Source organism: Marmota marmota, unplaced genomic scaffold (assembly GCF_001458135.2).
Source record: "Marmota marmota marmota unplaced genomic scaffold, marMar, whole genome shotgun sequence".
NCBI lineage: Eukaryota > Metazoa > Chordata > Mammalia > Rodentia > Sciuridae > Marmota > Marmota marmota.
The window spans coordinates 6,501,754-6,514,575 of NW_025999863.1; the positions used below are offsets into that span (position 1 = coordinate 6,501,754).

The 12,822-nt window shown below is 35.1% G+C and overlaps 1 protein-coding gene and 1 pseudogene across 1 annotated transcript; both read left to right on the top strand.

Moving 5' to 3' along the window:
* The first annotated feature begins 1,273 nt into the window (after positions 1 to 1,273).
* Positions 1,274 to 4,563, top strand: LOC107157592 (olfactory receptor 18-like). The gene has a single exon (XM_048813656.1). The coding sequence runs from the start codon at positions 2,543 to 2,545 to the stop codon at positions 3,371 to 3,373; it is 831 nt and encodes a 276-aa protein (XP_048669613.1). The 5' UTR covers positions 1,274 to 2,542; the 3' UTR covers positions 3,374 to 4,563.
* A 3,846-nt stretch (positions 4,564 to 8,409) lies between these two features.
* LOC125618882 lies at positions 8,410 to 9,761 on the top strand (annotated as a pseudogene).
* The last annotated feature ends 3,061 nt before the right edge of the window (positions 9,762 to 12,822 follow it).

Sequence of the window (12,822 nt, forward strand, 5' to 3'; positions counted from 1 at the left end):
ATCATAAATTCACATTTTCATAAGAATTCAGTTCTTTATTTCTTTAAACATGATGGCCAAATATTTATTAAATTCTAAACTTCCCTAATATGTCAGATATGTACAATAGATAAGTGTTATTCTTTCCATTTCCATTAAGTAGTATAAGTTCAGAGAAGTGCAAAGATTTATACACATTCTACAGATTATAGAAGGTTAATGGTGTGAAATCAAGATGTTCATTTCTTGCCTCCCTACTTGTCTCCCTCCTCTACTGTAGCCAATGGAAATAATATTCCTATAGGAGATGAAATCTATTAGCATGACACCATGGAATGATTATTATTAGGCCTACTGCAGGGATATTTTTTATGGTGTATCTTAACAATAAGAGAATATATTGATAGTAACTAATATTCTATTGAAATGATACACGTGATTAATAGTAAAACTGTACATGTCTCAATTATTGGAAGTCAACCATTATCTAATACACACATATTACATAGAAATTCTCACTTGTGATATAGGGAGAATAAGAATTTTGAAAAGATGTCATAATGATAAAAAATTAAATGATATTCCTTCCCAGATAATGCTGTAAGTAATTTAAAGCATTTGAAGTAGCTATATGCAATTTATAGAAACATGTAAGTAAACACGTCACTGAAAACTAGCACATTTCGGGAGAAATGGGTTTTAGTTCCTTTAGGAAGTTTTCTCAAATGCTGTTCATGGACACATAAGTCAATAGGACATGAGGAGAGTGACAGAAAAATACACTAACTAAATTCCTGTTATTAGTTGCTTTGGGGGGACAGAAGAGCAGGAGACTGTAGTCTTGTTAGATATGAAAAACTGAAATTTCATGGACAACCATCAAATATTTTATCAAATATGATTTTTGAATGTAATGTGACTACAGAATAGAAATTTAAGCCAAAAAGAAAAATGAAATTATGTCATTTTCTGGAAACCTGATGGAACTTGAAAGTATCATGTTAAGCAAAGTAAGACAGACTTAGAAAGACAAGTGTTTTATGTTTTCTATGTGGAAGCTATAAAGGGTAATAGGGATCTCACTAAAACAGAAGTGAGGCCATTAGTGTAGAAGAAGGAAATTGGAGAGGTGAGAAGGTAAGGGAGGACTGGGGAGTGAAATTGGTCAAATTATGTGCATGTGTAAAAATGCCACAAAGAACCCACTATTCTGCATAATTAATATACACCAATAAAACATTTAAATATTATTTTTGAATAATATATTATTTTTATTTTAATGGGGGTAGTGAATATTATTGACATTAATAAAAATTATTACTAGAAGCTTTTTTGAAGTGCACAAAGGCAGTGATTCTCTACTGTAAAAAAGGGTCATGAGGAACTTCACATGCAGGTAGTATGATTAAATTAATTTGGTTTGTAGTCACTGTATCTGAATATTTTAAAAAGTTAGCCAATAAATGTATTGATAAATGAAACTGAGAAATACTAGTTTATACAATACAAAAGATTTTTTAAACACTTCCTTGTAACAACCCTATATGGTATGTAATTTTCACCTCCATTATGCAAATCAGAAAACTCGCCAGAGGTGTCCTATTCTTTTCTTTACAGTTTTCTCCAATTAAATCAGAGTTGACAAATTAACGAACTTGACTTGCCTTTTGGAAGTTGAAGTGAGACAATTGCAATCCATATGTTAGGAAGGATTGATGTGAAAATCTAAACATAAGAAAGTGGGGACTCAAACCTAGGGTTTGGGACTCTTCCTGATGTTGAGGTGCTAAGATGTAAGAAGGTTTATGATCAGCAAAACAATTAAGCAGATTGGAAGGCCCTAGAGGATAAAATTTATATATTAAATGATTTTTAGGAGATAAACTATATTTGACAGATCAAGTATATCCTTGAAGGAGGGAAATTGGAAAAATCAAAGAACAGTGGATTTATTTGCTAACAGATAACTGGCAAGTTTTTTTTTTTTAAATTACAAACATCCAACTTTTATTTGATGTGCAGATATTTCATTTCTAGAACATAGTTTGTTTACAAATATTCTAAGTTAATTGAACTTACACCATTGTTGTTGAATAAAATGAGATGTATTCCACAGGCTAAAGTTCTTTCAATATGAAAGAATATGTCTTATTCTCTATTTTATCTTAAACAGTTGGTTGTTATTTAACTGGGATCATGAACTTGTTGTGTGTAATGTGCTTGGTCATCTAACATTACATAGTTGAGTGTCTCTAATGTAGTTGTGAACAAGAGGTAAATAACACAGATACAAATAATGAAAGAGTTCTAGGAAAACTGGATATGTCAAAAATTAGAAATGTTTCTAAAAGTCATGGAACACAAGTGTGGAAGGTTGAATAATTGAATTTAAGATATATACAGAACTCTTGGTGCCTCTTCTTTTTCCCATTGGCTTTTCTTTCTCAAAAGGTGTCCAAACAATAAAGGACCACAAAATGTAACACATCTCTCAGAATTCCATCTCCTAGGACTCTCGGAAGATCCACAACTTCAACCCATTCTCTTTGGACTATTCCTGTTCATGTACCTGGTCACAGTGCTTGGGAACCTGCTCATCATCCTGGCTGTCAGCTCTGACTCCCACCTCCACACCCCCATGTACTTCTTCCTTGCCAACCTATCTTTGACAGACATCTGTTTCATCTCCACTATGGTTCCAAAGATGATTGTGAACATCCAGACTCACAGCAGAGTCATCTCCTACATGGGCTGCCTGACACAGATGTCTCTTTTTATCATTTTTGGATGTATGGATGATATGCTTCTGACTGTGATGGCCTATGACCGGTTTGTGGCCATCTGTCACCCTCTGCATTACTCAGTCATCTTGAACCCTCATCGCTGTGTCTCCTTAGTGTTGATGTCTTTCTTAGTTAGCCTTTTGGACTCACTGTTGCACAATTTGATTGTTTTACAACTTCCTTACTTCAAGGATATGGAAATTGCTAACTTCTTCTGTGACCCTTCTCAACTTCTTAATCTTTCATGTTCTGATACTTTTATCAATAATGTAGTAATGTGTTTTGTTGTCACCATCTCTGGTTTCTTTCCCATCTCAGGAATCTTTTACTCTTACTATAAAATTATTTCCTCCATTATGAGAATCCCATCCTCAGGTGGGAAGTATAAAGCCTTCTCCACCTGTGGGTCTCACCTCTCAGTAGCTTGCTTGTTTTATGGAACAGGCTTTGGAGTGTATGTTGGATCAGCTGTATCAAATTCTCCCAGAAAGGGTGCAGTGGCCTCAGTGATGTACACAGTGGTTACTCCTATGCTGAATCCCTTCATCTACAGCCTGAGGAACAGGGACATTAGAAGAACCCTGAGGAAGCTCCACAGCAGCACAGTCTAATCTAAGGACCTGTGGTTTCCATTTGGAATATAGTTTGGAAATACAGCACAAGTAAACATGTAGACACGTGAATCATGTCTCCTGGGTCACATTAGTTTTGTACTTTGTATGCTTTAATTATCATCATGTTTCATAGTACGGAGGCAGTAATATTTTGGAGAAGGAAGAATGGGATTATTTTAAAATGGATACAAAATTTTAGTTTTGGAGGATGAAAAATTACTGGGGATGGACATCACTGAAGACTGAACATTAATTTAAATATAATGTCTGAATTTTGCACCCTTTACTTAGTCTTCTTAGTTGTAGTATTATTTTTGGTCAGCCTTTTGGACTCCTGGCTGCAAAAATGGTTTGCTGTACAATTTATTATTTTAAGTAAGTGGGAAATTCCAACTTCTTCCGCCATCCTTCTCCATTTATTAATATTGCCTGTTCTGACACTTTCACTAATAGCATAGTCGTTTATTTTCTTGGTGAAATATCTTGCAATTATTGCAAGATCCCATCTCAAGGATCCTTTTTCTCTTATTATAAAATTCTCCATTCCATTATTCAGAGAACTCCATCATCAGGTGAGAAGTATAAAGCCTTCTCCACCTTTGGGTCTCACTTGGCATTTTTTCTTACTTTATGAGATAATCTTGGGGTGTACATTGGTTCAATTGTATCACATTCTCCCAGAAGCAGTGCGGAAGCTTCAGTGATGCACGCTGTGATCACTCTTATGCCAAATTCCTTCATCTACAACCTGAGGAACAGGGACATGAGGAGGCTCCACAGCAGAACAGTCGAACCTCAGGTCCTGTGGCATCCATTAGGAATCCAGTTTGGAAAAGGCAGCCAAACTAAGGTCATAGAACTGTCGTCCCAGCATGTTAATTTTCAGTTTGTGTGCTTAATTCCTCTTCTTGTTTCACAGCAGAATGTTGTTGGACGCTGACTGGAGATAGAGGAATAGGGACTTTTAAAAGTACGCACAAATGCTCAGTTTGGGAATTGGAAAATTTTGTACAAATGCATGATGATGATATTGAACAAGAATGTGAATATAATCAATTCCACAGTAACTGTGAACCTAAAAATGGTGATTTTTTCATGTATTTTTACCACTATAAAGAATGGAAATAAAATGAAAATGTTCTCTAAAAATTGAAGACATGAAAGAAGTTAATATGTACAGCTCAATTCATAATAGCCAAGTTGTGGAATCAGTATAGGTTCCTGTTGACAAAAGATTTATAAAGAAAATATGATATATATATATATATATATATATATATATATATATATAATGGCAATTTTTTTCAGGTCTAAAGAAGAATGAAATTATGTCATTTGCAGTAAAATGGATGAAAGTGGACAGTAACATGTTCAGAGAAATAAGCCAGAGACAGAAAGACAAGTATCATATGTTTTGTCTCATATGTGAAGCTAGAGGAAATAAAAATTTTAAAAAAAGAAAAAAAAATCATATCATGAAAGTAGTCAGGAAACTGATTTGGGTAGATGAAGGGTATCAGGGAGAGGGAGGAGGGAAGGTAAGGGGAGGCATTGGAGATTAATACTGAGCATGTTATGCTATGTACATGCACCAATATGCCAAATGAAATCCACTGTTCAGTCTTTACAGGATACAGTGTGATATTTTAATACATGTATACAATGTGGAATGATCAAATCAGGACAATTTGCATGTCCATCACTTCAAAGATTGAGCATTTCTTTGTGTTGGAAATATCTAAAATCCTGCTTTAGCTGCTTTAAAATATACAATTAATTATTGTTAGCTGTAGTCATCCTACTGTGCTATAGAAAGCAAGAACTTATTTCTCTTTCATAAGGGTATTTTTGTACTCAATAAAAAAAACCTCTTTCTATTTCCCTCCAATACTCCCTTATACTCCCTAGCCTTGGGAGCCCCCACTCTACTCTCCATTTAAATTAAATTTGCATTTCCGTCTTCCACATGCAAGTGAGAATTGTCTGTCTTTCTATGCTTGACTTTTTTTTACTTGATGTCCTCTAGTTAAATCCATATTGCCACAAATTACTCTTTTTCATATCTGAATAATATTTAATTGTGTACATATACTACATGTTCACCAATGATACTTTGGCTGATTATCTTGGCTATTGTGAGCTGACTACATGGAGCACTACAATAGTACACTGACATGCAAAGTGCAAAGTGAGGTTGCTCTGTCAGATGATGCATCCTCGAAAGTGTTTAAAGCAGGTGTGTACCCCAGACTTAAAATATTCATGCATATAATTTTGTTTTAGGTATAATTGGTATGATTTAAAAGAGCTTTGGGTACTTTGTAGGAAAACTTTTAATAAGTGTTCTAAATTTATTAGATGTATATTAAAATATAGAAATATAAAATGATTAACTGGAAAAAGTATGCATTTCCTGCAGATAATGTTGTGCACTAAAAATATTTGAAGTAGATATATGTTCCTTACAGAGAGATTCAAACACAATGCTATGGTACTAAGATCACTTTAGTGAAAACTTGTGTGGGATACTGTTCAGCTAAGATTTAGGAGACTGTTCATGGTATACAAATCCATAGCAATGTTGTGGAAACTATGACAGGAAAATCTACCCACCACATTTACAAAAACCTTGTTTTGAGGGAAATGTCTACATAAAAATATGATCATGCTCATGGCATTTGCAGGGAAATGGATGGCATTAGAGCAGATTATGCTAAGTGAAGTTAGCCAACCCCTAAAAAACAAATGCTGAATGTCTTCTCTGATATAAGGGGGGTGACTCAAAATGGGGTAGGGAGGAAGAACATGAGAGGAAGATTACCACTAATTAGGGAAGAGAGGTGGGAGGGAAAAGGAGGGAGGAGGGGAATTGCACAGAATATGGAAGGAGACCCTCATTGTTATACAGAATACATGTATGATGTTGTGAGGAGAAAAAAAAAAGAAAAAGTGTGTTACATTAGATTGGGTAGAGAGAAGTGAGGGGAGGGGAGGGGAGGGGAATGGGGGATAGGAAGGGCAGCAGAATAAAATAGACATTATGATTGCTGTATGTATATAGGTGACTGTATGACCAATGTGATTCTGCAATCTGTACAATCAGAAAAATGAGAAATTATACCCCATTTGATTCAACTGTATGAATTGTCAAGATCATTGTAATGTCATGTGTAGCTAATTAAAAAAAAGAAAGAAATATGATCATGCAAAGACCCCTGTGAAACAAAAGCTTTACTGGTATTAGTACAAATTTCTACAAAATATGAGGTAATGCAAATATTATTAATGTTTATGTGTTTAATATACAGGGTGGATATTGATGAGAACAATAATAGATATTATTAAGTGATCGTTTTTTAAGTGTTGGACAATTTTCTATGGCAGGTTTTTTTTCTATCCATCAAGAGTCTTAAATATCAGCTGTATCTGATTAAATTCATTCTATTCAGAGACACAGTATCAGTATATTTGAAATATCTTTGGTAAATACATGGATCCATTGCTCTTGAGAATCACTTGGTTTAAGAAATTTAAATATTAAAAAAATACTGTTTCAATCATTTATAACTATTTAGGTCTAATTATTGTGCTAATTTAACACATGAGGAATTGGTTCAGGTATGTTTATTCTTTGAATCTTTTATATATTTTTCCAGTTAAATAATTATGTGACCATTCAAAATGATGAAAGTGAGTGTCCTTCAGGTAGATGAAGTAAGAGAATGTCTAATTCCTGTGACAGCAATTATGTGAAACCTTTGAACTAGGTTTTGAAGGCTGTTTCCAATCTGGTTTGGGGGCTCCCAGTATGCTAAGCATGCTTGTAAAATGAAGCAGTTTTAACAGTCCACTGTGGATTACAGAGTTTAAAAAAATACAAAAAAATATACAGAATAGCAAATAATGACCAAACAAGATGCATTCCTCTGATTACAAGGAATTAATTCAAACAAACCTGTATAATATAACGCAATGAAAAAAATCTGTTCTAAAGTTTTTACTTTTGTTTAATTATTAACATATGTGGTACACTAATGCCATCTAAGTGGTCTGGGATGCTTGATAATTGTACACATGGTTATGTACATATTTCTCAAAATTTGAAATATACTGAAGACAAAGGGTGAGGATTGTGTAGTAAGTGACTTCTAAAGACAATCCACATATTTGAGTGAACAATTATTTCCATGAAGAAGCAAAATCCTAAAAGTGAAAGAATTATGAAAACTTTGAATTTAACAGGAAAAAGAGCATACTTTGTGATTATGATGCTTGGACTTTGTGGTAATTCTTGATAATAATAATAATAACAACAACAACAACAACAACAACAACAACAACACAGGTGTGGCTCTTGTAGTATGTATATAACTATTCTAAGCCAAGGTAATTTGTAAAAATACAATAAATTGATTTTTGATCACTTTTTAATGTCTTTTAATTAGAATTGTTTATCTTATTAAAGGAATAGGGATATTTCTTATTCTATATACTGTATTTAGGGTCTTAGATACATATTACAATGAATATGAATTTGATATCTCTAATGTTGTTGGACTTAATCTTCAGTAGAGTATCTCTGGGTTAACCAGCAAATACCTGAAATAACAGGTTATAATAAGAAAGGCATGATTTTAGCTCACAGATTTAGAAGGTTCAACCCAGGATTAATTGAACCCTATTGTTTTGAGTCTGTGATCAGGCGACATATCATGTTGGGAGAAAGCAATAGAGAAAAATTCTTACTGTATAGCCAGGAAAAAAAAATGGAGAGAAAGAGGAGGCAGATGGGGTCCCTCTATCCTGTTCCAGAGCAAGCTCTCAACCACACAAAGCACCCACTAGTACCCATCTCTTTATGTTCCAACAACTCCCAAGAGCACCACCATAGGGTTCATCCTTTAACACTTGTGTCTTTGTGGAGCATGCAACATCTGAACTGCAGTCTAATATAAGTAAGATTAGAAACAGGTGAATAATAATAATAATAATAATAATAAATGATTTTAAAATTTAAAATATTTATAATGAAAACATTCTAAAAATTGGTTTTTCCTAACTAGGAAATACGGTAGAAGGTGTATGGTCTTTAAATGCAAGAAATTGTCTATTGAATTGCTTGAATTCAAAATATAGACACACTGCTACATGCTGGCACATGCTTCTTTATTCCAAACCCTCTTTCCTTTTTCAAAAGGTGTCCAAGCAATAGAGAACCACAAAATCTGACACATGTCTGAGAATTCTATCTCACGGGTTCTCAGATGATCCAGACCTACAGCCCATCCTCTGTGGGCTGTTCTGGTCCATGTATCTGGTTACAGTGCTCGGGAACCTGCTCATCATCCTGGCTGTCAGCTCTGACTCCCACCTCCACCCTCCCACCATGTACTTCTTCCTCTCCAACCTGTCCTTGGCTGACATTGGTTTTATCTCCACCACAGTCCCAAAGATGACTGTGAACATCCAAACTTACAGCAGAGTCATTTCCTATGTGGGCTGCCTGACTCAGATGTCTCTTTTTATCCTTTTTGGATGTATGGATGGTACACTTCTGAATGTGATGGCCTATGACCACTTTGTGGCCATCTGTCACCCATTACATTATCCAATCACTATGAACCCATGACTCTGTGGCTTCTTGGTTTTGTACTTTTTTGTTTAGCCTTTTGGACTCACAACTGCACAATTTTATTGCCTAAAAATTTCCTTACTTGAGAATGTAGAAATTGCTAATTTCTTCTGTGACCCTTCTCAAGTCCTTAATCTTAATTGTTAGAACGTCTTTACCAATAATATGATGTATTTTTTGGTGTGATATTTAGTTTTTTAACCATCTCAGGGATCCTTTTCTCTTGTTGTAAAAGTGTTTCCTCCATTCTGAGAGTTCCATCATTAGGTGGAAGTATAAGGCCTTCTCCATCTGTGTGTGTGTGTGTGTGTGTGTGTGTGTGTGTGTGTGTTTGTTTTATGGAACAACGATTGGAGTGAACTTCAGTTCATCTGTCTCACATTCTCATAGAATGGGTGTAGTGGCCTCAGTGATATATACTGTGGGTCACACCTATGCTGAACCCCTTTATTTACAGCCTGAGGAATAGGTACATAAAAAGAGCCCTGAGGAAGTTACACAGAAAAACAATCTAAACTAGAAACTTTATCATCTAATCCTAATGTTAGTTGGAGAAGACAGAAAAAAGAAACAACAAGAACCATAAATTCTGTTTCCTTGGGCACATTATTTTTGTAATTTAATAGATTTAACTTCTCATAATTTTTCACAGAATACTGGTGGTTGCTGCGTTGGAGCAAGGTAGAAATGGAGAGTTTTCAAAGTAGATACAATTTAGGTTGTAAAAATGTAAAATTTCTGGAGATGTATGATGGTGATGTATAACTAACAATGTGAATGTGATTAATGCGATTGAACTATGTTATTAAAATTGTCAAAATGGTTAATGTTTTTATTTTTTGTATTTTCACACAATGAAATAGCGAAATAAAAAGCAAATAGATTTAAAAACAAGAGAGAAGTGAATAGTACACATAAGCTACATACTGAGTAGAAAAGTGGCCCCAAATGATTGAGGTCATTATCTTTATTTTCCTTCTCCCATTAATAGTAGGAGGTTCTTTGAAATTGGGATAATGTGAACCAGTATGACAAATTTGACCTCTGTGCACCAAGCCACCAAGATCAAGTTAGAGCAATTACTCATCTTGTGCCTTCAGTCCTTCAATTGATGGCTCCAGTCCATTTGGCACCATACCTGTCTGTACTTCCCATGGTTTTGTGTGACAAGAAGCTCCTGTCAACGTGCTCATGTTAATCTGAGGAGTTTCGGGCTTCCTTGGGCCACAGGAAGAGAAGGTTCATCATATTTTCAGTCATTGGTCCTGAACAAGTAGACATTGCAAGATAACCAGGTAAGTTCTGAGAGAGACAAGGATGGGAGAAAGACTAACAGAAGCATTATTTTCTCACCATCAGGTGTAATATGTCAGCTGGGGCAGCCGATGGGAGGAAAAGTGCAAACTTCAGGTATGTGCAATGTGCAGATTGTGGTCTTGTTTGTGGTGTAATCCCCCCACCCCAGCCAAACAAAACAAAACAAACTTTTTCAATACTTGACTTTCCACCCCACAGTGGTTCTCTCTCCCATAGGCATCTGCCTCATAAGAACAGAAAGTGTGACCATGTAAAGTGTTCCATAAGCACTCCAAGACATTTATAATGATAATGAGGAGGAGGAGGAGGAGGAGGAGGAAGAAGACAACAGTAACCCTAATATCATATACCATTATGAAGGGCTTCCTATGTGCCTGATGCTGAGCTCTATTCTATGTAGTTTTTCCATTTCCTGTGTGTAGTCATTCACAAGACATGTCCCAACACTTTTATTAGCTTACAAGAAAGAAGGAGCCCATCATTTTGTGTGGCATGAACTAGGTGGTAGGTAGAAAAGAGTGAAGCCTTGTTTGAGATGACCCGTCTTTGTTCAACATAGGGCATTCTTGCCAGCAGAATCCTGGCAGGCCGTGAAATTGATAAACCTCATTTATCCATTTCCTTCTCTTTCACTCCAGGAGATATTTCTGATATCCCAGGTAGGCCACAGTATAGCACACCTGTTAGGCACCTGTTGCATGAACAGTTCCAGGTAGAACAGTTGTGCATCACAGGCTATGACCACAAAACAATAGACACACAATAATTCACCACAGACTCTGTCTTCTCTGCAGTCCATTTCATCCTTTCATCTGTTCTCAGATCATCCATTCCTGTCATCAACCCACTTGTCTCAAAAAGAGAAATAAAGTCATGTCCTGGTGTCATTCCATCAGGAATATGGAGAGAGTTTTCAAATATACCTCAGACTTCTTGACCTCAGCTTAAAATTTTCTGGTAGTTTGGAAACAATAAAAAGCTTCGGTGTTTCAAACTCAAAGATTGAGAATTTAATTTTGTATTCTGTTAGCTCTACTTATTTCTGTGATGTAGTGCAGGTTGTTGATATGTCTGAGGCACAGGATTGTCATCTAAGTTAGTTTCTAGTTGGTACAATGACACTAAGTAAATATTACACAGGCACAGCTTGATCCCTGTGAGTATGTGAAGGACTAAAACGCAAGAAGGAAAAACTGCAATTTTGACATTAATCTGAATAAGATCAACCTTCATACTAATCAATCAAAATAGCTTTTGATTTGAAGTTACCATTTCCCTGTTTCTGTCATGGAACATTTGATTTTTGTCCTTATATGTTTACATACAAGGAGAGGAGTTACTATTTCATTTTCGATTCTCCAGAAACTATTCGATTTTGGGCACAGAAGAAGTATCAACAATAAAAACTTCCTTTAAACATTGAATAGTTTTATCTTGGTTCACAAAATAACGGCCCTACTCAGCATGGCTCCAGCACAAGTGGTGTTTTCTCATCTATACTTTCATTCCTTTCAGGAATCTTCCATAGAACTAGAGACAAGTCATAACGGCTCCTAGCTGAGTCTGTGTTAGGGACTCATGAGACCTATAATGACATTTAATAATATCTGCAATGCTCAATTATTGAAAGATAACTGCAGAGATTTTATGAGTAGAAAATGACAGAAAAGTGTGTAGGTAAACCTTCGGTTGTAACACATTTTATATGTTCACATTATTCCAGGATCCAGTGCCTTTTGCAAGCTACTCCTCAGTAAATTCACGATCTCCAAAGTGATGGAATTGCTTATCTAAAAAACATATATGGTAAAACAGTTAATGACTTCCACATTACCTTGGCATAGAAATGAATGATATTCTCCCTCTTTCAATAGGGAGTACAAACAGAGAGGTGGAGACACACATACATTCTAAAAATATAGCAGGCCAATTATGTTGGCCCAAAATGTTGATATTCTGATTTCCATCTCAGGGCACCGTCTCCTCTACTGGAGCCTAGTGGGGATATTATTTCTGATACAAAATGAAATTCCTTGGAGAATAATCTCAGAAGAATTATTACTAGATAGACTTCAATGATATGTTTGGTTATATATATAAAAGATAAGGAGATATATTAAAATATAAAATTTCAGCTGTGTTTGTTAACATTTCATTAATTTTAGGCATCGATTGGTGTAGTGTAAAATAATATCACATTTGTGATCAGTGATGTAGAATTATGTGGATTTAACTAAACCATCAGGTCAAACAGTAGTGACATTAAATAATTAATAAATAACAAAATAAAAGTGAGGATTTATATCTACAAAAGAGGAAAATCAGAAAATTCAATAATGTTGAAAATTTAATAATGTTGAGTGCAAGATAATTGGCACTCAATAATGTTTTCTCATTGTGAATTATCAACTTTGATTTAGTGTGCACATGGTCTGTCTTAGCTCTTTCAGTGTTTTAAATATTCTAAGAAAAAGGATGTTTTCACATAGTCTTAGAA